The sequence below is a fragment of the Leptodactylus fuscus genome, chromosome 2, assembly GCF_031893055.1.
Source record: "Leptodactylus fuscus isolate aLepFus1 chromosome 2, aLepFus1.hap2, whole genome shotgun sequence".
NCBI classification, from domain to species: domain Eukaryota; kingdom Metazoa; phylum Chordata; class Amphibia; order Anura; family Leptodactylidae; genus Leptodactylus; species Leptodactylus fuscus.
The window spans coordinates 282,369,755-282,395,243 of record NC_134266.1 but is presented as its reverse complement, the minus strand read 5'-3'; the positions used below and the strand labels follow the sequence as shown (position 1 = coordinate 282,395,243).

The 25,489-nt window shown below is 47.2% G+C and overlaps 2 protein-coding genes and 1 pseudogene across 2 annotated transcripts in view; 2 read left to right on the top strand and 1 right to left on the bottom strand.

The window, feature by feature from the left end:
• Positions 1-25,489, bottom strand: part of LOC142196122 (uncharacterized) — a 783,446-nt pseudogene that overhangs the window by 535,559 nt on the left and 222,398 nt on the right.
• Positions 1-25,489, top strand: part of LOC142196125 (uncharacterized) — a 267,316-nt gene that overhangs the window by 162,217 nt on the left and 79,610 nt on the right. The gene's annotated exons all lie outside the window — the stretch shown is intronic.
• The window catches only part of LOC142196134 (uncharacterized), an 81,196-nt gene that overhangs the window by 37,066 nt on the left and 18,641 nt on the right, over positions 1-25,489 (top strand). Inside the window, exons 9-11 of the mRNA XM_075266362.1 lie at positions 11,983-12,058; positions 12,097-12,107; positions 12,152-12,604. Of these exons, the coding sequence (XP_075122463.1) occupies positions 11,983-12,058; positions 12,097-12,107; positions 12,152-12,604 (540 nt within the window). The remainder of the gene's footprint in view (positions 1-11,982; positions 12,059-12,096; positions 12,108-12,151; positions 12,605-25,489) is intronic.

Below are 25,489 nucleotides of genomic sequence, written 5' to 3'. Positions count from 1 at the left end.
AGTATTATGTCCCATAGTGGCTCCTGCACACAGTATTATCCCCCATAGTGACCCCTGCACACAGTATTATGTCCCATAGTGGCTCCTGCACACAGTATTATCCCCCATAGTGTCCCCTGCACACAGTATTATCCCCCATAGTGGCCCCTGCACACAGTATTATCCCCCATAGTGGCCCCTGCACACAGTATTATGTCCCATAGTGACCCCTGCACACAGTATTATGTCCCATAGTGGCTCCTGCACACAGTATTATGTCCCATAGTGGCTTCTGCACACAGTATTATCCCCCATATTGACTCCTGAACACAGTATTATCCCCCATAGTGGCCCCTGCACACAGTATTATGTCCCATAGTGTCCCCTGCACACAGTATTATGCCCCATAGTCGCCCCTGCACACAGTATTATGTCCCATAGTGGCTCCTGCACACAGTATTATGTCCCATAGTGGCTCCTGCACACAGTATTATCCCCCATATTGACTCCTGAACACAGTATTATCCCCCATAGTGGCCCCTGCACGCAGTATTATCCCCCATAGTGGTCCCTGCACACAGTATTATGCCCCATAGTGGCCCCTGCACACAGTATTATGTCCCATAGTGACCCCTGCACACAGTATTATGTCCCATAGTGTCCCCTGCACACAGTATTATCCCCCATAGTGGCCCCTGCACACAGTATTATCCCCCATAGTGACCCCTGCACACAGTATTATGTCCCATAGTGGCCCCTGCACACAGTATTATGTCCCATAGTGGCTCCTGCACACAGTATTATGTCCCATAGTGACCCCTGCACACAGTATTATGTCCCATAGTGGCTCCTGCACACAGTATTATCCCCCATAGTGGCCCCTGCACACAGTATTATCCCCCATAGTGGCCCCTGCACACAGTATTATGCCCCATAGTGACCCCTGCACACAGTATTATGTCCCATAGTGACCCCTGCACACAGTATTATCCCCCATAGTGGCCCCTGCACACAGTATTATACCCCATAGTGGCCCCTGCACACAGTATTATGTCCCATAGTGGCTCCTGCACACAGTATTATGTCCCATAATGGCCCCTGCACACAGTATTATACCCCATAGTGGCCCCTGCACACAGTAATATGTCCCATAGTGGCTCCTGCACACAGTATTATGTCCCATAGTGGCCCCTGCACACAGTATTATCCCCCATAGTGACCCCTGCACACAGTATTATGTCCCATAGTGGCTCCTGCACACAGTATTATCCCCCATAGTGACCCCTGCACACAGTATTATGCCCCATAGTGGCCCGTGCACACAGTATTATCCCCCATAGTGACCCCTGCACACAGTATTATGTCCCATAGTGGCTCCTGCACACAGTATTATGCACCATAGTGGTCCCTCTAGTATTATGTCCCACTGTGGACACCCATAAACAATTATTATACTCTAGGGTCTTTTCAGACCCCAGAGTATAATAATCGGAGACCCAGGGGAATAAAATCATAAAAAACTACTGTTTCTTACCTGTCCCCCAGCTCCTACGCTGTCAGCCTCCGCTGCCGTCCTTCTGCAATGACGTCGGCCGTCACATGACCTCGGACGCAGGCCGGGTTCATGTGACGTCAGACAACGAGGAAGGAGGCCTGGCAGGATTGTGGAGCGGTAAGTAACAGTGTTTTTTATGTTTCTTACTTCTCCCGGGCCTCCAATCATTATACTCAGGGGTCCGAAAAGACCCCCGAGTATAATGATAGCAGCGGTAGCGGCTGTCACCGGGCACCTAATGTCCTGGGCCCTGTGGCAGCTGCCTCTGCTGCTATGGCGGTAGTTACGCCACTGGCACAGGTGTATAGTCCTGGGAATGTCAGTCAGTCCCGCAGTGTCCTACACTGTATAGATGGGCAGAGGATGGAGACATCGCAGCAGATTTACTAAAGAGTCTCAGTTGCCCATAGCAACCAATCACAGCGCTGTTTTTACTTCTCAAGAGCAGAATACATAATGAAAGCTGCGCTGTGATTGGTTGCCCTTGAAGACCTATTTATTTCTTTGCCCCAATGTAACTGTGGCCGGAGGTAGCGCCCTCCTGTGGCTCAAATCTTCCCTGACACCCCATGCACCTGTGTACCAGATGGTTTAGGCATTTGGATCATACCTCCCAACCATCCCGATTTCCGTGGGACATTCACGATTTCGGTGAACTCGCTGAGTTGAACACATACGCGGCTGGAGCAAGGAGCTGACACAGGTCAGCTCCTTGCTTCGCCACTGAACGCCGCCTACTGGCTTGTAGACACGATGTGATGACGTCACATCGCATCTACAATGGTGCGCCAGTGAGAGAGAGAGAGGCGCGGAGAGAGCAGCGGGGGAACAAGGAGAAGGTTAGTGTAATGTGGAGGTGGAACAAGAAACTGAGGGCAGATGAAGGAGAGGACGGCATGACACTGGGGGCAGAGACGGAGAGGACATGAATCTGGGGGCAGAGATGTGGGGACATGAATCTGGGGGCAGAGATGTGGGGACATGAATCTGGGGGCAGAGAGGTGGGGACATGAATCTGGGGGCAGAGATGGGGGACATGAATCTGGGGGCAGAGATGTGGGGACATGAATCTGGGGGCAGAGATGGGGGACATGAATCTGGGGGCAGAGATGTGGGACATGAATCTGAGGGCAGAGATGGGGGACATGAATCTGGGGGCAGAGATGTGGGACATGAATCTGAGGGCAGAGATGGGGGGACATGAATCTGGGGGCAGAGATGTGGGGACATGAATCTGGGGGCAGAGATGGAGGGGACATGAATCTGGGGGCAGAGATGTGGGGACATGAATCTGGGGGCAGAGATGGAGGGGACATGAATCTGGGGGCAGAGATGTGGGGACATGAATCTGGGGGCAGAGATGGAGGGGACATGAATCTGGGGGCAGAGATGGGGGACATGAATCTGGGGGCAGATGAAGAAGAGGACGGCATGACACTGGGGGCAGAGATGGAGGGGGGACATATAATTTACGGGTGACTGTAGGAGGATTATACTGTGTGCGGGCACATGAAAAATTAATGAGAATGGGGGGAGTCAACACAAAAGTTGGCGGGGCTAAATTTGCGCCACACATTTTATCCCTCTTTCGGTTCTTCAAAAGTTGGGAGGTATGATTTGGATGTCTATAGAGGAGAGTCAGTGGCCTTTATAATACAGAGAATGATGGCGTCTCCCAGGTCTCCTCGCCCAGTCACTACCTGACACCGGCACCCACAGCTCAGTTGTCAGTCACTAGCTAGCTCCGCCCCTTCCTGCTGTCACATGACCAGCTCTTCCTCCTGCTCTGACTCTGTGGCTGTGTGAGCGGTGTCAGTGGGGGGCGCTATTATCCTGCAGGTCAGTGCATTCACCTCACTACTGGATAGACCTGTGCCCTGTACACATTACAGTAGCCGGCTAGTCAGAGACTACAACCCCCAGCCGCAGGCTGTCAGGAGATGATGGCGGTTGTACAGAGCCGCAGGAACACTTCCATCTTATGTAATAGGAATTGTTCCTTCATTCCTCAATCCCTGCTCTCTCTGTATATACCGATAGCTCCACCCTCTATCTGTATATACTGACAGCTCCGCCCCTCTCTCTGTATATATGTAGATGCCACTCTTCCCTCTCTCTGTATATATGTAGATGCCGCTCCGCCCTCTCTCTGTATATATGTAGATGCCGCTCCGCCCTCTCTGTATATATGTAGATGCCGCTCTGCCCTCTCTCTGTATATATGTAGATGCCGCTCCGCCCTCTCTGTATATATGTAGATGCCGCTCCGCCCTCTCTCTGTATATATGTAGATGCCGCTCCGCCCTCTCTGTATATATGTAGATGTCGCCCCGCCCTCTCTCTCTGTATATATGTAGATGCCGCTCCGCCCTCTCTGTATATATGTAGATGCCGCTCCGCCCTCTCTCTGTATATATGTAGATGCCGCTCCACCCTCTCTCTCTGTATATATGTAGATGCCGCTCCGCCCTCTCTCTCTGTATATATGTAGATGCCGCTCCGCCCTCTCTCTCTGTATATATGTAGATGCCACTCTTCCCTCTCTCTCTGTATATATGTAGCTGCCGCTCCGCCCTCTCTCTGTATATATGTAGATGCCACTCTTCCCTCTCTCCCTGTATATATGTAGATGCCGCTCCGCCCTCTCTCTCTGTATATATGTAGATGCCGCTCCGCCCTCTCTCTCTGTATATATGTAGATGCCACTCTTCCCTCTCTCCCTGTATATATGTAGATGCCACTCTTCCCTCTCTCCCTGTATATATGTAGATGCCACTCTTCCCTCTCTCCCTGTATATATGTAGATGCCGCTCCGCCCTCTCTCTCTGTATATATGTAGATGCCGCTCCGCCCTCTCTGTATATATGTAGATGCCGCTCCGCCCTCTCTCTCTGTATATATGTAGATGCCACTCTTCCCTCTCTCTCTGTATATATGTAGATGCCGCTCCGCCCTCTCTCTCTGTATATATGTAGATGCCGCTCCGCCCTCTCTCTGTATATATGTAGATGCCGCTCCGCTCTCTCTCTCTCTGTATATATGTAGATGCCGCCCCGCCCTCTCTCTCTGTATATATGTAGATGCCGCTCCGCTCTCTCTCTGTATATATGTAGATGCCGCTCCGCCCTCTCTCTCTGTATATATGTAGATGCCGCTCCGCCCTCTCTCTCTCTCTGTATATATGTAGATGCCGCTCCGCCCTCTCTCTGTATATATGTAGATGCCGCTCCGCCCTCTCTCTCTGTATATATGTAGATGCCGCCCCGCCCTCTCTCTCTGTATATATGTAGATGCCGCCCCGCCCTCTCTCTCTGTATATATGTAGATGCCGCTCCGCCCTCTCTCTCTGTATATATGTAGATGCCGCCCCGCCCTCTCTCTCTGTATATATGTAGATGCCGCTCCGCCCTCTCTCTCTGTATATATGTAGATGCCGCTCCGCCCTCTCTCTGTATATATGTAGATGCCGCTCCGCCCTCTCTCTCTGTATATATGTAGCTGCCGCTCCGCCCTCTCTCTGTATATATGTAGATGCCGCTCCGCCCTCTCTCTCTCTCTGTATATATGTAGATGCCGCCCCGCCCTCTCTCTCTGTATATATGTAGATGCCGCCCCGCCCTCTCTCTCTGTATATATGTAGATGCCGCCCCGCCCTCTCTCTCTGTATATATGTAGATGCCGCTCCGCCCTCTCTCTCTGTATATATGTAGATGCTGCCCCGCCCTCTCTCTCTGTATATATGTAGATGCCGCTCCGCCCTCTCTGTATATATGTAGATGCCGCTCCGCCCTCTCTGTATATATGTAGTTGCCGCTCCGCCCTCTCTCTGTATATATGTAGATGCCGCTCCGCCCTCTCTCTCTCTGTATATATGTAGATGCCGCTCCGCCCTCTCTGTATATATGTAGATGCCGCTCCGCCCTCTCTCTCTCTGTATATATGTAGATGCCGCTCCGCCCTCTCTGTATATATGTAGATGCCGCTCCGCCCTCTCTCTCTGTATATATGTAGATGCCGCTCCGCCCTCTCTCTGTATATATGTAGATGCCGCTCCGCCCTCTCTCTCTGTATATATGTAGATGCCGCTCCGCCCTCTCTGTATATATGTAGATGCCGCTCCACCCTCTCTCTTTGTATATACATAGCGGCTGTTACACGCTTTATGTATACTGATTGCGAAAAACTTCCAGCACCTTTTCCGCAATATTCTTCTCTTTGTTATATTTCTGTGCACACGGCTATGTCAGGGCTTGTTCTTTGTGTGACGAGTTGCACTTCTATCTCGCACCGTTCTGTGGACATATAAAGTTATTACCAGCTCTTATTAACGTTTGTGTGATCCGTCTGGAGAAATAAATCCAATTCTCTCCTTCTGTTTTGCATTTTCTTCCTATGATGTTCCCTCTGCATTATTCCTGACCTGGCAGCTTTGTCCGGAGGCTCCTTATGATTACGGTGAGATCAGATTTATATTGGTTTTATTATGTTTTACCACTTTAATGTCATTCTTACGCTATCACTCCGAGCCTAAAGAACATTTACAAGGCTCTGGTTGCCCCAATAGAACTTGTTTGACTCTCTCCCCTGTAGATCCTGTACACTTGTAGATTGGTCACATCCCAGATGGTCCCATAAGGTTTGGATTGGTGATAAATCTGGTGACCGGCCAGGACCAGGAATTGTTGTAATCTGGTGGACACATTGCTGGGGAACCCTTGCGTGTGTGGGCGAGCATTATCCTGCTGATACCAGTTGTCCACCCTGCCATGAGAGACAGCACCTGTAGCAGTGCCGGGATGTCCTGTACATATCACTGGTCTGTCAGTGTCCGCGTATCACTACTGCCTGGAAATGGTGCGGCCAGAGACTGCGGTATGTCCTTGGGGTATCACCTATGTCTGGATGGTGGACAAGGAAACTGTGGAAGTTGCTCGTATTGTTGTCATCTTCATTACTGCTTGTGTATCTAGGCCATCATGGATCCTGTTTCCTCACATAACTGCTGCTCCCAACACCTCTTGACATCTAGGTCTGAACAGTGTGCAATTTGTCAAAACGACCATCCTGCTTCTCTCAGTCAAATCCAGTTCTTTCAAAGTCTATGGGCAAAATGTCTTCAAATATGGCTGGTGTGAAAGAGTTGTCAGGAGGAAAAGTCTCTTCTTTCTGAAAGGAATATGGCAGAATGGCTGAAGTCTTCTAAGTTGTGTCTGAACAAACCACAAGACTTTGGACAGGCGAGACCAAAGAGGAGATATGTGATGATCATGCATAGCGCCAAATATGGTGAAAACCAAACCCAACATATCACCACAAGCTCCTCATATCATCTGTCCAGTGGTGGAGGGGGAATGATTTAGGTTTGTATTGCAGTCACAGGTCCTGAACAACTTGTAGTCATTGAGTTATGAACTCCTATGTACACCAAAGTATTCTAGCATCAGATAGAAGACCATCATCTATCCATTGGCTAAAGCTTGGCCAAAACTGGGTCATGAAACAGGACAACGGTCCCGAGCAGAGCAGCAAATCTACACCAGAAAAATAAAGGAATCAAGATGTCGCAATGTTCCTGTCACAGTCCAGACCTCATGCCAATTACAATTCAGCGAGAATCTTAAGAGACCTCTGAAGAAACTAATTTCCAAAAAATCTCAATGACCTGAAGCAACTTTGTAAAGAAAAGAAGATCAGAAATCCTCCTGAGCAATAAGAGACTGATAAAGTCATCCAGGAAACCAGGACTTCAAGTTACCGCTGTAAATGTGATACATGGGGGGCACTTAGCTTATCATACATGGCAACCAATTGGGGCTAGTTTTTATTGAATAAATAATGACTTGGTGGAATCTGCTGTTTGGGGGTCTTCATCTAAGGGTCCAATGTGTTTTTTTTTTATTTTATTTCCTGATACATAAACCAAAGGGTGGACTTTGTGTTTCTCATAACTTTATATACAGTAAGTCTCTTCAGTAAGTCGTGTTCTATCATTAGGAGTTAGTGAGATCATATACTACATGTGAGATGTCTTCCAGATGGGATTTTACACTTGGTCCTCCTTGTTTTGATTCAGGTTCAGGACTCAAAGCTAAAGTTTTCCTTGCAAGACAATGGTCCTCTCCATCAAAGACCCACCAGGGATGGCCGAGGCCAGAAACCACATGTCTACCAGGATATTAGAGCTGGCCCTGGAGATCATCTCCTTGATCACTGGAGAGGTGAGAGTCTCACATGACATCACTCTTATCTCTAGGAATAAACCAGGGAAATGACTGGACAGGTGAAGGATTCTTAGACTCTCTGTAGTGACCTGTAGTGTCTCACCATACACAGGATTACACAGTAGTGAAGAAGTCGTCTGGTGAGTGTGTGACACCCCGTGTGTCAGGAGGATGGAACAGGACCCCGAGCCCCATCACCGAGCCTCCACCTCATTCACTGAGACATGAGCAGAAGATCCTAGAACTTACCAGCAGGATCACTGAGCTGCTGAGCGGAGAGGTGAGCGCTGCTGGGAATGCTGGGACATTATACAAGAACACCAAGGGAGGGCTCTGGGGATGACTGTGTCATTGTGTTGTCAGGTTCCTATAAGGTGTCAGGATGTCACTGTCTATTTCTCCATGGAGGAGTGGGAGTATTTAGAAGGACACAAGGATCTGTACAAGGATGCCTTGATGGAGATTGACCCAACAGGGATGGCCGAGGTCAGAAACCACATGTCTACAAGGATATTAGAGCTCGCCCTGGAGATCGTCTCCTTGATCACTGGAGAGGTGAGAGTCTCACATGACATCACTCTTATCTCTAGGAATAAACCAGGGAAATGACTGGACAAGTGAAGGACTCTCAGAATCTCTGTAGTAAGTGGTGAACCTAGCCTCTCTGCTGCCTGAGGCGGACGATCAAAAGACTCCGTCCCTCTCACCCGGACTGAATACCTGTGCTAGCAGTAACAGCCGGTTACCATACAGGCCCAAAGCCTGGGCTAGCAGTAAAAGGCTGTTACTACTAGCACAGGCTTTGGTCCTGTATGGTAATATCCCAGACCACGTGACGTCTGGGACATTACCATGTAGGCCAGAAGCCTGCTAGTATTAACTTCGTATCCCGGAGAGATGAGTAACACTGCTTATTATGTTCCCTCACCTTCCCTGGGGCTCCGATTATTATACCCAGGGGTCTAAAAAGAACTCAGAGTATAATAATAGCTGTAGTAGGATTGCGGCCTGGGCCCGAACCTGCTCTCTGCCATCCTCTACGGCTTAAAGTAGAAGGGGAAGCGGGGGCAGCAGTGAGCAGCCCTGGGCAGGCAGGTAAATAGACTGCTACCTGCTGGGGATATTCCAGCATGTAGTGGCCTACTATAAAACAAAGAGGAAAAATAAAAGTCTGTTACTTACAGGTCTCGCCACTGCTTCCGCTGCCGCCACTTCTTCTTCACCCGGCAGTGAGACGTCTGCGTCTCAATTTAGGATGCATGATGACGCATCTGCGCTGAAACGCAGAGATCTAAACCGGCGCAGAAGAGGGCCGCTCAGGTTATTTTCAGAGCAGCTGAACTCCTGCGGTAGTTTAGAAAAAAAAAGGAAACATTTTTTTTATTGCCTCCCCCTTCAGAGTGCTGCCTGAGGCCACCGCCTCACCTCGCCTCATTAGAGGTGCGGCCCTGTCTGTAGTGACCTGTAGTGTCTCACCATACACAGGATTGCACAGTAGTGAAGAAGTCGTCTGGTGAGTGTGTGACACCCCGTGTGTCAGGAGGAGGGAGCAGGACCCCGAGCACCATCACCGAGCCTCCACCTCATTCACTGAGACATGAGCAGAAGATCCTAGAACTTACCAGCAGGATCACTGAGCTGTTGAGCGGAGAGGTGAGCGCTGCTGGGAATGCTGGGACATTATACAAGAACACCAAGGGAGGGCTCTGGGGATGACGGTGTCATTGTGTTGTCAGGTTCCTATAAGGTGTCAGGATGTCACTGTCTATTTCTCCATGGAGGAGTGGGAGTATTTAGAAGGACACAAGGATCTGTACAAGGAGGTGATGATGGAGGATCAGCAACCCCTCACATCGGCAGGTAAGAGGAGACCTTCCTGATAGAGGAGACCAGGTATGAGGGTCACCTAGACTCCCCCATCATCTGCTCATCCCATATAGACAATGTATACAGTCACTGTGTATATTTCCTATAGATGGATCCAGTCCGAGAAATCCACCAGAGAGATGTCCCAGTCCTCCATATTCCCAGGATTGTCCAAAGGATCCAGAGCTGAATGTCCCACTGGATCCTCAGGTAGATGAAGCTGAGATGTCTGTAAATCCTCTATAGATTGATGCCATGAAGCTTTCTACTACACGTCTCAGCAGCAGTGGAGTGTCCGCTCTATTGGATGATATTGTTGGCTGTGCTCGGTCGTGGCTACAAATGGTTTCTGGTTCCATAATAGATTGTGGTGAACTTCCACCTGTTTGGTTGTCTACTTGGTAGTTGATCTTCAGTGTAGATAAATGTCTAGTTGTGCAGTGTAGATGGAAATCATGGACTAAATAACAGCACAATGCCAGTCAGCTGCTGCTAAGGCTAACACATTACTGTCATGTATAATAGAAGGTATCATTGACCCGCGAGTTATCAACATAATCTCTGGATCTTCTTTCTTCTCATTTCCTTTATGTTGGATCTTTCTAGGAAAGTGGTGACAGTAGAAGGACGAGTGTCCTGGAGATCCCCATATCAGTGTCAGAGAAGGGTAAGAGCCTTTCATCCATCTTGTGGTTTCTTCTTCCCTTATACATTACAGACTGAGTTTATGTAAATCCTTCTCCCTCTTGTGAATGTTGATGGCTTCTGGGGAATCAGAATAAATGATTTGGCAAAACAGTTCACTGTAGTAACTGAATAATGTGACTATATGGTATTCCAGATGAAGCAATGGAAGAAGTCTATATTGGGGTGCCCTGTTCTGGACTTTCTTTCCACTTTATGGGAACAATTTGGGTAAGGCTTCTTTTCTGGTCCAGCATGACTGTGCTCCAGTGCACTAATCCAGGTCCATAAAGACAAGGTTAAAGTAGTTTGGTATTGAAGAACATGACAGTCCATACAGAGTCCTGACCTCAACGCCATCCAACACGCATGGGAATAATTAGAACAGAGATGGTGACCTGGAACTTCCCAAAAATTCCCACAAACACCTCTAAAGCCTTCCCGGAAGAAGGAGAGTAAGAGGAAGCAGCTGCGTATTACTGCTTACAGATTTACAATGTATGGACCTGCAGGTTACATGTGGACATGTCCCATTACTTTTGCTCATAAGTGTGCCATGTGGGCCAGGCCAACCGGAAATCACCTCACCATTAACCCTTTAAGAACACAGAATGGTTTGGGCATTAAGGCTCAGTGACTTTTTTTCATATTTTTCATGTTCGCCTTCCAAAATTCACATCGTTTTTTTTTTCTGTTCACATTCTTTGAATGACTACTTGTACTTTTAGTTGCCATTTTGGAGTTCACTAGATACTGATGTCCATCACTTTTACAATTTTTGTTGCTGGAGCTACGTGAGGAAAGTGAATTAAGTAAGTGAAATTGTTTTCTACAAAACTTTAAAAAAAAAAACAACTATTTTACCATCCCACAAGAGACCTGGGATTACTTGATCTCCTTGTACCATATACTGCAATAATTCTGTATCACAGTATATAATACATTATTGTCTGTCTAGTAGGCCAAGGCCAACTACACATCTGAGCATGGCAGCTAGAAGGCCTCCTGCCCCCCCACAATGTCACTGCAGGAGGCCAGGTGGAAGAAAAGGCTCCACTGACCACTCAGATGTTGCGATCAATAATGATCAGTTTATATGCCGGGGTCTGAATAGTTTCTGTTAATCCCAGGATCCATCTATATTCTACAGCTGGGATCTGAAATTCATACTATATGCTAATCATATCCTCAGCGTGATGTAACAGCATGGTGCAGGGTGGGATGGGGTCAATGTTTGAGATTAGTTATGCAATTTGATTCTCCTATAAAGATTACATTTCCCATTGCAGTACATAGTACAGGTATAGACTGTGTCTCCGACTCTGATCGGGTGATTGGTATTTCTACATGGTAAATATTTTGAATTTTTTACATTTTCTTTTTTTCAGGTGAAAACTGGAAGACCAGATCCCATGGCCATCTCCTTTCATCTGCACGCAATGAAGTAGAAGAGAATCAATCACAGTTTTATAGTACTGTAGATAGACCGGCTCAAATATCAGTATATCCTGAATGTGGAAAACAGTTCAAAAAGAAATTGTATCTTACCAGACACAAGAATATTCATAAAGGTGGAAAACCATTTACATGTTCAAAATGTGGGAAATCTTTTACTACAAATGCTTCTCTTTTGGATCATCACAGAACTCATACATTTCATCAGAAATCCAGTATAAGTATACATCAGCGAACTCACACAGGAGAGAAGCCACATTCATGTTCAGAATGTGGAAAATGTTTTACCTACAAATATGTGCTTGTTAGACATATGAAACTTCACACGAGCTACAGAATTTACTTGTGTAGAATGTGGCAAATGCTTTACGTGTAGACAACGTCTTGAGAGGCATCAGAGAATTCACACAGGAGAGAAGCCATATTCATGTTCAGAATGTGGCAAATGCTTTATGCGTAGAGAACATCTTGAGAGGCATCAGAAGACTCACACAGGAGAGAAGCCATTTATGTGCCCTAATTGTGGAAAGTTTTACAGTCAGAAATACAATTTAAATGTACATCAGAGAACTCACACAGGAGAGAAGCCATATTCATGTTCAGATTGTGGGAAATGTTTTACCAACAAATCTGATCTTGTCAAACATATGAAAATTCACACAGGAGATAAAAGATTCAAATGTACGGAATGTGGCAAATGCTTTACGCGTAGAGAACATCTTAAGGGGCATCAGAGAACTCACACAGGAGAGAAGCCATATTCATGTTCAGAATGTGGCAAATGCTTTACACGTAAAGAACATCTTGAGAGGCATCAGAGAACTCATACAGGAGAGAAGCCATAAATGAAATAAGGTTAGGAAGACATTTTATAATGTAATCAGATCTTTTAACTGTAAAAAGTCAAATTTTTATGTATCATTCAGGAATTCAGAAGAGAAACCATTTTATGTGGGAAATATTTTAGACAGAACTTGAGTTTTCTGGAGCAGTTGTATTAAAATATCTGATTGATGGCAGGCCACATGGCAGACCCTACACCATACAGCTGTATTGGCTGGTTGGCTGGCGCCCAGCCACTACACAGGCCATGGAGCCAACTACTTCCTGCTTCATTCAGTATATAGTATGGCCATTGGAAGTTGGTTCCCTACGATTAGATTTTTGTGACCTATCCAAAGGATGGTCCATAAATAAAAACTCACGGAAACCCTTTAATACATCTATGTAGTCATCTTATAATAGAAGGTCAAAGAGTGTCTGAGATGTGATGAAGAACCCTGACTAGATGGTGATATTTGTAGTTCAATTTCATCTTCAATCTTGTACATCGTGGATTTTTCAAAAATTTTGAAGATTTGAGAAGTTTTTTCAGGTAGCTGTCCCCAAAAATATAACTCTTCCACCACATGGGCTTTTATTTCCAGAGTTAGAAGCTGCCACCATGGAGTGGACACATGCCAGGACCGGTACCTACTAATGTGCCTTACTGGGCCGACTCTCCACTATTAATGGTTCTGAAAATTCTAAATGTGGATCCTAATATTAGTCTTATTGGTCTTTAAAATCTTCATCTGCCATTTTATGATATTAAGTATTTGCCCCCTTGCTGCAGGTTCCTTCTGTTTTGCTCCGAGAGGCTTACAGTGTTGTACTGAGTTTCTCTCTGTATTTGGATCCTTTTACTTGTGTGATAATAAATTTGTAAATTCCCAGTTTTAATACTTTTTTCAATTTTGGTTGTTTTTGAGTTCTCTAGTGTATTGTAAATAAAATGTCATTTTTCCATTAGAGTGAATAGGGGTCGCCCTATGGGTGTCGCCTCATTATACATTGTACTCTGCACACCTATGCAATATGGAAAGTTTGTATTTTTTTTAATGTAAGGGACATGATGGGATTAACTGCTATTAACCTGAGGCACATGGAGTTACTAAACTGTAATACACATGACCAGACTTTCTATCTGCAATGGCAGATAAAATTATGGACTATTACATTTCAATGGGCCCGTACAGATAGATGCCATCGCTTTGGCGGCCATGTGTCCGAGCCAAATTGAAGAGCTGAAACTTATGGAGCAGGTCCTATATGTGTCCTATACCTGTCCTATATGTGTCTGCATTTGCGGCCTTATTACCATATATACTCGAGTATAAGCCGACCCGAATATAAGCCGAGGCCCCTAATTTTACCACAAAAAAACTAGGAAAACTTATTGACTCGAGTATAAGCCGAGGGGGGGAAATGCAGCAATATTATGTGAAAGTTTGTGTGTTTGGATGTTTGTTCCACAATCATGCAAAAACGGCTGAATGGATTTGGATGAAATTTGGCACCTAGATAGTTTGTAACCTGGAGTAACACATCGGCTACTTATTATCCTGGTAAATGACATGGCTTCACGACTACTAAGAATTTATGTTCACATACTATATTACACTGCTCTTCCAGCAGCTTATCACAGATATCTCTCTGTATAAACAGTTAACCCTCAGTCCATTTGTTAGATGCATTTGCAAATTATCTGATCTGCTACAGGCAGTGCTGACACACTGGATGGGAAAACTCGTTTAGGTCAGGGCCCCACGGGTAAAAACCGCGGAGTTTTACAGTACAACAACAACATACAGACGAAGTTGCGGGCATTGGCTAGTAAGTGTGTGTATGTGTACATATATATATATATATATATATATATATATATATATATATATATATATATATATATATATATAATCCTTAACTTTGCAAAAACCAAAAAATTTCTTGAAGGCGCCATATTCTGACACCCGTATTTGAGCTTGAAAAAGTGCTGTCATCACAGAACAGTTGTCGCTCACTCTTCTCAGGCGTGCCTCCTCCCGTATGTGTTTTTATATGGAATTATGAAATAAAGACTGGATTTTTATCATACGCTTCATGTGGCGAGTGGCCAGTTTTTCTATCTTTTTTTCTTACTGGACTATGTTTGGATCTTTATATTCTGTGAGCACCACCAGAAAGTTACATGAAGCTTATCCTATTATCCTTCACCATATTGCCCGTATGCATTTGGTAGTGCCACCCTCCTCTCCATATTGAAAACAGCAAAAAATGGTGGGTCAGCTCTTTTTTTTTCCCACTATGGCATTCATTGTAGAGCGGGCATTTTCGGACACAGGGTACCTAGTGTGTGTTTTAAATTTATGTATGTACTTTCATATGTATTCTAGGGAAAGGGGGTGATTTGAATTTTCATTTTTTTTTTTTAGACTCTGTGATCTTTTACCCCAGTGGGTTTGATCACTAAGGTTTAGTTCACACATGAATACCGTGTGGTGGAATTTGGTCAGCAAAAAAACCACTAGACGTTTTTGATGTGGTTTGTTGACTCAGACCCGGTTTTTAGAAGCGTTTTTTTTCACCAACCCATTTTTTTAACTAGCCAGCCCACTGGGCATCGCCAACCCCCCCCCCCCCCCCCTTTGTCTACAGGAGGCATTTTGGACTGGATTAAGTCTGCGACTGAGGTACCTGCTGTCCTCTTCTCTTGACTAAAAAAAACCCTACAATCCTGGCTAAAACTACTAATACTAAGTAAAAATAAGTAGTCTTGAACCCAGAACAGGGACTCCATGCTCACTGGTAACCAATAAATGGATGGGTCAACAAATCCGGGCAATAAACAATTCATTTATTGCAATGGATAAAAAGCAGTGTAGTATGACGCGTTTCGGGTTATTAGAACCATTCTTCAAGTCCAAAATTCTTACCAGGTTGGTGTCGAAGAGATTCCTTTATTTCTGCCACACACACTGTGTTTTGGAGCATATATGCTCCTTTTTCACGCATACCCAGACTTGCATGTAATGTATCGCTATAATAGTGATGCCGAATCACTCAGTGTTTGCGTTAGATTGTGAGCCCCATATACATTTTACCCTATCATTATGTCTTTGGAATATGGGATGGAAATCCATGCAAACACAGGGAGAACATACAAACTCCTTGCAGATGGTTTTGTGCCCTTGGCGGGATTTGAACACCAGGACTCCAAGGCTGCAGTGCTAACCACTGAGCCACCGTGTAGCCCTCCACCTAAGACATTTGACCGGAGGCTTCAGATTTTGGCCGTGCACCTACGGCGCCAGGACACCACCATGAGGGAGGCCATCAGTCCCACCGAAAGGCTGCTCATCATGTTGCAGAAAGTTCTCAAATGTGTACATTTATTTAAATTCCCTTTTTAGTTTTTGTTTTAATTTCTTATGGCTAAAAGAAATAAAATGTGTCACTACAGTTATTGTGTGCCAATTTCCTTTTTTTTCTAGGTTTCTTACAACAGGGGAGAGTTTTGCATCCCTGCACCTCCAATTCTGGGTGGGAAAATCCACCATATCTGGAGTTGTGAGGAGCACATGCCATCTGATCTGGCAGCACTTGCAACCCATAGTGATGCCCAGTCCAACCGAGGAGATTCAGTTGCAGGCAGCAGCAGGCTTTCACAATTTCCCCAACTACATAGGTGCCGTTGACGGGAAGCATATAAGTGTGCAGAAGCCACCTAACTCAGGACCATTGTACCTCAACTACAAGAAGTACTTTCAGTGGTCCTGATGGCGGTGGCTGATGCCATGTACCGTTTTATTGCCATCAAAGTCGGTGCCTATGGTAGTACTGGGGACTCCCTGGCACTACTGACATCACTTTTGGGTCGCAGAGTACTGGGAGATCAGGTGACTCTACCTTCACCAAGACCGTTTCCAGGTACCACGCATCCAGTCCCCTTCATCATGATAGGGGATGAGGCATTTCCACTCAAAGAAAACCTGCGGCGCCCATACCCACGGAGGTGACTGGATTCCCGGAAGAGGGTCTTCAACATGAGGCTGAGCCGGGCACGATGCTTCGTGGAGTGCACCTTTGGGATCATGACTAGTAAGTAGAGGGTCTTCACCTCTGCACTGTATGTGGTCATCAAAGCTGTGTGCTTCACAACTTTGTTCGGGACTATGACAACCCCAACATTAGAGTGGAGCCTTTGAGTGACCCAATGTTGACCACTAGTGGTCACGGTCAGGCAGCCAACTCAGCTGTACGGGTGCGAGATGCCTTCACGAACGATTTCATGAGTCCCGAAGGGGTCGTGCCCTGGTAATTTTCTCAGTGATGAGCAGCCTGACCAGGACAGAAGACCTTCCTCATCATGGTGTTCCCAATTTTTTTTTCCTTTTTTTTTTTTAAAGAAAAAATTCTGCTGTATGTGAAAAGCAAATCGTTTTTAAAATGTTTAGTTTAATTTTTATTTCCCTAGTAAAATTTGTAAATTTAAATATTTGTATCAGTGTCTGTTTTTTTTCTACATATTTATTGGTAGCGGTGTATGACCGCATGTGCCCCAGATGGTGAAAGGTCCTCTTTATAAAGAGGACCTTTCAACACTTGGGGCACGTCCTTCTAATTAGGACCTTTCACCTTCTGGGGCACATGCGGTTTACCACTAGAAAGCAGACAGTACGCTGAATTCAGTGCACTGTCTACTTTCTTGAAGTAAACAGCATGTGCCCCAGAGGGTGACCCCCCCCCCCCCCTTTTTTTTATTTTGGTAAAAAAAAAACACAAACACATTTTTTTTGGCTGTTGCCACAGAATCGATGTAGGATTTAAAATCCTTTTTTTGTCCGAGGGGCCTCTGGCGACAGGAATTTACCACCTCTTGACCAAAATGATCACAGTCATCCATTTTGTCCACCCTCCGGATAAGGGACAGAGCCAGATTTTCAAGCTCCGACTGCCTGTCCGTTACGCGGAGGGTCCTTCTGGTCTGCTCCTTGGTGGAAGGTGTGGGGGCAGGAGGGGCCCGACGTCTCCTTCTCCTTGGGGCGACTCGCGACCTTCCTCCGAAGAGGCGTGAGCTGCAAAACACAAAAAAAAGTTTAGTACAATAGAAAAGACATAAAACCTGGTTAAATACATGTATACTGTATGTGTACTTACATGGCTAATGCGCACAGGACGCCGAGATGATTGCAAGCCTCTTGTGCCGTGCTTCTTGCCCAGATGCTGCGCAATCACAAAATGGATGCAGGAAGCAGTCACCACCCTGGACCACACCTTTTGGGATGTGGCTAGTAAAATGTGATATAAATCCGCCTCGCGGTTTTGGTCGCGATTTTTGCCAATTCCGTGACCAAAAACCGTGAGGTGAATTTTTCCACCTCCCATTAACTCCCATTCATTTTTGCAGGCGGAATCCACCTGAAGAAAGGTCATGTCGCTTTTTTTTCCCCACTAGTGGAAGGATTTTACTATCTGAGAAACTAACGCTAGCAGTTCCCATAGGTCTCTATTATATGGAGGCGGATTCAGCGTCCATAATCCACGCGGCATTGGCCCCGTGTGAACTAGCCTTAATACAGTACTCCTCCGCAGTCTTACTCACTCACAGAGTTGTAGGCGTGATTTGACATCATAACATCGCGCCTACACATGCCGGAGCGCAGCGTTAAAGCAGGAACTGAGCTGTGACAGCTCCTGATTTAATCGCCTATGTATTCAACTCATCTGCGTCCTCCCGATGAGTTGAAACCGGGACATACCTCCCACCAACCGGGACAGGACACCAAATCCGTGAATGTCCCGCGGAATCCGGGACGGTTGAGAGGTATGGTGTATGAGAGACAAGCCCGGGAGCCTTTAAAAGGTTCCTAGCTGCCATTGCGATGGATCACCATCCCTGGATCTAGCTCCTGTCGGCCACTGAACCACCCCAAAATTTCGGCGCATGTGCAGCCAGGAAGATGGTGCCACAGTCATGTTTGATTGATGCTCCTGAGCGGCTGCCATATTTAAAGAGGCACTCTCATGTCTTCAGAGTTGGGCGTTATTATGTACAATTAGAAAGCTGACTGAATTCCGCGCACATTCCCAAATGCCGGAGATATCTGTGCCATTATTTTCGGCACCAATATCCCTCCATTGTCAGAAGGTTGGGCCTTACAGTCTATTGTCATCATTGGGCTATGCAGAACGCTCCATCCCCCCGATAGTACAAGTCTGGTGAAGCGCGCTGTCAGTGGGGGCGATCCTCACAGTCCAGCGATGATGTTAGGCTGTAAGACCTGCTTTTCTGACACTGGAGGCCGATATCTCTAGCACCTGCTTAGTTTTCTAGTGGTATATAATACTGCCCATCTCCGAGGACATGAAAAGTTCTCAACATATGTCCTAACTAGCATTACCCACGACTTCTTTCGTGGACCCCTCATCCCCTGCACGACCCACCTACAGCGCGGAAGCGGCAACCCCCTTGCCTTGTGGCCGCAGCGGGCCCCTCCCACACCATTGCACGTACGGAACCCCAGGCTCACCCCCTTGCACCCCTGCCCTCCTTCCCCCTAATCCCCCCCCCACCTCCATACCCGCGACCCGTTCCCCTCTCCACCCATGACCCCCTCCCCCAACCCCGCATTATCAGTTCCTTGGAGATATTTTTTGGATCCCTTTCCTGTTTTATACAGTTCAGCCACCTTTTCCTGCAGATCCGTGGACAACTGTGTCGCCTTCTGGGCCAAAATTACTAGGGAAAGGGAACTTTTGAAGAGGGACATTTTGATGTTTTTGGTTCTCATTATGATTTTAAAAGAGAAAACAGAGAAATCTGACAATAAATGGCTTCACCCGACCACTGACCATGAGCGGAGGAAAAGGTTTTCTGTTGTCATTCATGTTCTCTGAAAACATGTAAAAAAAAAACTACTGGGAGGGGCCCACACGGTGGCTCAGTGGTTAGCACTGCAGCCTTGCAGCGCTGGAGTCCTGGTGTTCAAATCCCACCATGGGCAAAAAACCATCTGCAAGGAGTTTGTATGTTCTCCCTGTGTTTGCATGGATTTCCATCCCATATTCCAAAGACATACTGATAGGGAAAAAATGTACATTGTGAGCTCTACGTGGGGCTCACAATCTACATAAAAAAAAAAAACTACTGGGGCATGTAAACTTTTTAGCACAACTGTACACGGGTGCGCTACATACTATACAGGGTTTTCTGTTTGTTTTTTATATATATTTTCTTGTAATAGAAATATAGTGCAAAATGAATAAACAGAACTGCCAGAGGAGTAGCAGGAGGGTTACACGTGAGGAGATAGCGGTGGTATTTAATGGTGCAGTGGAGCGATAACACTGTACCAGTATCTGTAGACTGTATCTGTACACTGCCGGTGTATGACTGCGGGTAAGACTGTCTTACCTGCACGAATGTGAATCATGAAACCGAGATCTCAACTGCAGATGTTTGCCACAGAGAACTTGGTGAACAATACAGTGGCATTTTATAGCTTTGCCTCCTTCTTTGCTGACTTTGTTACGGACTAGGCTTGAGTATCCACTTCGCTCGCCAGTCATGGCAGGTGCGCCATCTATAATAATCCTAGCGACTAAGGTTGAGCGATTGGGATCGGGAAAGATCGGATCCCGATCGACGATTGAACAAATTTCACAATCGTGATCGGCTGGAAAATGATCGGAAATCGGATTTTGAAATCTCAAGATCGGCTCAAGCCTAAAAGTGACTTTTCCCATAGAGAAGCATTGACTAGGGTTTAACGATCGGGATAGATCAGATCCCGATCGGCGATTGAGCAAATTTCACGATCGGCTGGAAAATGATCGGAAATCAAATTTTAAAATCGATTCTGATATCTCAAGATCGGCTCAACCCTACTAGCGACTTTATTTCACGGACGGAACAAACAGCAAGAAATAAATCTGTTTCTCTTACTCGGTTCTTAAGACTCGGGAGGTCAAGCAGCTCTTAACTCGCTTTCATTTCGATGCCCACGCCTAAAAAAATATAAGCAACTGTGCGGTGTCACAGGCTAACAAAAAAGGCAAATTTGCTCCTTTTCCCACCGTCTCTTAATGGGGTTGTCCCATCTCAAAGATCTTATCTAAACTCGTAGCTTATGTAAATTGAAGACTTTTCCTAAATATATTGCTTTAGAAATGCTGCTTTGTTTGCCTGCTATGTGAACTTATTCCTCCCATTGTTTACACACATTTTACCATAACCACGGACCTGTGAGATAGGACAAGTGACTTCACTTACTCAGTGTCGGCAGGACAATCCGTTCAGCTAGTTGCAGTTTGCTGATAACGCAGAGTCTGTTGTTTCTCAGGGGAGAAGTAGCCGTCGGACTGCCGATGTATTACTGTGGGTGGCAAGATGGCAGACCTCAGCTGCAAGGTAGACAGCCAACCAGGGTCATGTTAATACTCTACATGGTCAGTATCTCAGGGGAGCAATATTAGTACTGGCTTATTTTCTATTTAAGTGGCAGCTTGAGTGGCTATCCTGTAGAACATGGGGTGGCAAAATGGAGGGCAGCAAGATGGCGGACCTGATCTGCAGGAAACTAGGGTCAATACCAGCCAACCCAAGTCACTGCTTGACCCCAAGTGGCAGTGGATGATAGTAGATGCCGTTGCTAGCCAGGGAGCATGGTGGACAGCAGAAGTGAGGCGCCGCATGGAGTGCTATGTCAGTGCTAAGGTGTGTAGCGGCTAACAGCACAAGCGTCACAAAATATCCGATAAGTCGATGATAAGACATCAGGAAGTGGGCGGGGCATGCCGATTCGTGTCACACATCTTTCTTTGACAGAGCATGGGCCAGACTTTGGACATAGCTGCTCTACATGTTATACAGGGGTGGGGGGATACTATGAGGAGTTATACTGCATCGGGGATACTATGGGGGCAATATTCTGGGTAGGCGGGGACACTAAAAGACATGGCAGTATATTGTGTGGGGCCGCTGACACGACATTAAACTGGGTGGGGGCCCAGTCAGCTGGAATTCAATATCCAGATTAAAGGGATATTGGAGAGGATTTACCTTTAACCTCAGTGCAGTTAATAAATTCCCCTACAGCACATCCGTTGTAACTTCCTCGCTGGACTCTTACATGTACACGTGACGCTGAGAGAAAGGAAAACATAGCGAGCGCAGGATCTCCCATTACCTGTGCAACTCACACTCATCGGTGGCAGATTAAAGGGCTCGTCCTGGTTCGGAAGATTTTTGATACTGAGGACTTATTCACAAGACAGATCATCAGTATCAGATAGGTCGGGGCCAGCACCTGAACTGATCAGCTGATGCAGCCACCGGAAGCCGTATACTAAGTATATAGCAGTTACCAGCTAGATCTTTATGTGATCGACACGAACATGGGGCAAAGAAGAGTGAACACATCACTCCCACATAAGAACCCCTCCATATCCTATTGTATACGGCCCCATGTAAGCCCTCTCCTCCGGTATACACCCCCATGTAAGCCCTCTCCTCTTGTATACGGCCCCATGTAAGCCCTCTCCTCCTGTATACACCCCCATGTAAGCTCTCTCCTCCTGTATACACCCCATGTAAGCCCTCTCCTCCTGTATACACCCCATGTAAGCCCTCTCCTCTTGTATACGGCCCCATGTAAGCCCTCTCCTCCTGTATACACCCCCATGTAAGCCCTCTCCTCCTGTATACACCCCCATGTAAGCCCTCTCCTCCTGTATACACCCCCATGTAAGCCCTCTCCTCCTGTATACACCCCCATGTAAGCCCTCTCCTCCTGTATACAGTCCCATGTAAGCCCTCTCCTCCTGTATACACCCCCATGTAAGCCCTCTCCTCCTGTATACACCCCATGTAAGCCCTCTCCTCCTGTATACAGCCCCATGTAAGCCCTCTCCTCCTGTATACACCCCCATGTAAGCCCTCTCCTCCTGTATACAGCCACATGTAAGCCCTCTCCCCCTGTATACACCCCATGTAAGCCCTCTCCTCCTGTATACACCCCCATGTAAGCCCTCTCCTCCTGTATACATCCCCATGTAAGCCCTCTCCTCCTGTATACATCCCCATGTAAGCCCTCTCCTCCTGTATACAGCCCCATGTAAGCCCTCTCCTCCTGTATACATCCCCATGTAAGCCCTCTCCTCCTGTATACACCTCCATGTAAGCCCTCTCCTCCTGTATACACCTCCATGTAAGCCCTCTCCTCCTGTATACACCCCATGTAAGCCCTCTCCTCCTGTATACAGCCCCATGTAAGCCCTCTCCTCCTGTATACAGCCCCATGTAAGCCCTCTCCTCCTGTATACACCCCATGTAAGCCCTCTCCTCCTGTATACAGCCCCATGTAAGCCCTCTCCTCCTGTATACAGCCCCATGTAAGCCCTCTCCTCCTGTATACAGCCCCATGTAAGCCCTCTCCTCCTGTATACAGCCCCATGTAAGCCCTCTCCTCCTGTATACACCCCATGTAAGCCCTCTCCTCCTGTATACACCCCATGTAAGCCCTCTCCTCCTGTATACACCTCAATGTAAGCCCTCTCCTCCTGTATACACCCCATGTAAGCCCTCTCCTCCTGTATACAGCCCCATGTAAGCCCTCTCCTCCTGTATACAGTCACATGTAAGCCCTCTCCTCCTGTATACAGCCCCATGTAAGCCCTCTCCTCCTGTATACACCCCCATGTAAGCCCTCTCCTCCTGTATACACCTCCATGTAAGCCCTCTCCTCCTGTATACAGCCCCATGTAAGCCCTCTCCTCCTGTATACAGTCACATGTAAGCCCTCTCCTCCTGTATACAGTCACATGTAAGCCCTCTCATCCTGTATACACCTCCATGTAAGCCCTCTCCTCCTGTATACAGTCACATGTAAGCCCTCTCCTCCTGTATACAGCCCCATGTAAGCCCTCTCCTCCTGTATACACCTCCATGTAAGCCCTCTCCTCCTGTATACAGTCACATGTAAGCCCTCTCCTCCTGTATACAGCCCCATGTAAGCCCTCTCCTCCTGTATACAGCCCCATGTAAGCCCTCTCCTCCTGTATACAGTCACATGTAAGCCCTCTCCTCCTGTATACACCCCCATGTAAGCCCTCTCCTCCTGTATACACCTCCATGTAAGCCCTCTCCTCCTGTATACAGTCACATGTAAGCCCTCTCCTCCTGTATACAGCCCCATGTAAGCCCTCTCCTCCTGTATACACCCCCATGTAAGCCCTCTCCTCCTGTATACGGCCCCATGTAAGCCCTCTCCTCCTGTATACACCCCCATGTAAGCCCTCTCCTCCTGTATACACCCCCATGTAAGCCCTCTCCTCCTGTATACACCCCCATGTAAGCCCTCTCCTCCTGTATACAGCCCCATGTAAGCCCTCTCCTCCTGTATACACCCCCATGTAAGCCCTCTCCTCCTGTATACACCCCCATGTAAGCCCTCTCCTCCTGTATACACCCCCATGTAAGCCCTCTCCTCCTGTATACGGTCCCATGTAAGCCCTCTCCTCCTGTATACGGTCCCATGTAAGCCCTCTCCTCCTGTATACGGTCCCATGTAAACCCTCTCCTCCTGTATACGGTCCCATGTAAGCCCTCTCCTCCTGTATACGCCCCCATGTAAGCCCTCTCCTCCTGTATACGCCCCCATGTAAGCCCTCTCCTCCTGTATACACCTCCATGTAAGCCCTCTCCTCCTGTATACGCCCCCATGTAAGCCCTCTCCTCCTGTATACAGTCCCATGTAAGCCCTCTCCACCTGTATACACCCCCATGTAAGCCCTCTCCTCCTGTATACGGCCCCATGTAAGCCCTCTCCTCCTGTATACGGCCCCATGTAAGCCCTCTCCTCCTGTATACGCCCCCATGTAAGCCCTCTCCTCCTGTATACGCCCCCATGTAAGCCCTCTCCTCCTGTATACGCCCCCATGTAAGCCCTCTCCTCCTGTATACGCCCCCATGTAAGCCCTCTCCTCCTGTATACACCCCCATGTAAGCCCTCTCCTCCTGTATACAGCCACATGTAAGCCCTCTCCTCCTGTATACAGCCACATGTAAGCCCTCTCCTCCTGTATACACCCCCATGTAAGCCCTCTCCTCCTGTATACATCCCCATGTAAGCCCTCTCCTCCTGTATACACCTCCATGTAAGCCCTCTCCTCCTGTATACATCCCCATGTAAGCCCTCTCCTCCTGTATACATCCCCATGTAAGCCCTCTCCTCCTGTATACACCTCCATGTAAGCCCTCTCCTCCTGTATACAGCCCCATGTAAGCCCTCTCCTCCTGTATACATCCCCATGTAAGCCCTCTCCTCCTGTATACATCCCCATGTAAGCCCTCTCCTCCTGTATACACCTCCATGTAAGCCCTCTCCTCCTGTATACATCCCCATGTAAGCCCTCTCCTCCTGTATACACCTCCATGTAAGCCCTCTCCTCCTGTATACACCCCATGTAAGCCCTCTCCTCCTGTATACAGCCCCATGTAAGCCCTCTCCTCCTGTATACAGCCCCATGTAAGCCCTCTCCTCCTGTATACACCCCATGTAAGCCCTCTCCTCCTGTATACAGCCCCATGTAAGCCCTCTCCTCCTGTATACAGCCCCATGTAAGCCCTCTCCTCCTGTATACAGCCCCATGTAAGCCCTCTCCTCCTGTATACAGCCCCATGTAAGCCCTCTCCTCCTGTATACAGCCCCATGTAAGCCCTCTCCTCCTGTATACACCCCATGTAAGCCCTCTCCTCCTGTATACACCCCATGTAAGCCCTCTCCTCCTGTATACACCTCCATGTAAGCCCTCTCCTCCTGTATACACCCCATGTAAGCCCTCTCCTCCTGTATACAGCCCCATGTAAGCCCTCTCCTCCTGTATACACCCCCATGTAAGCCCTCTC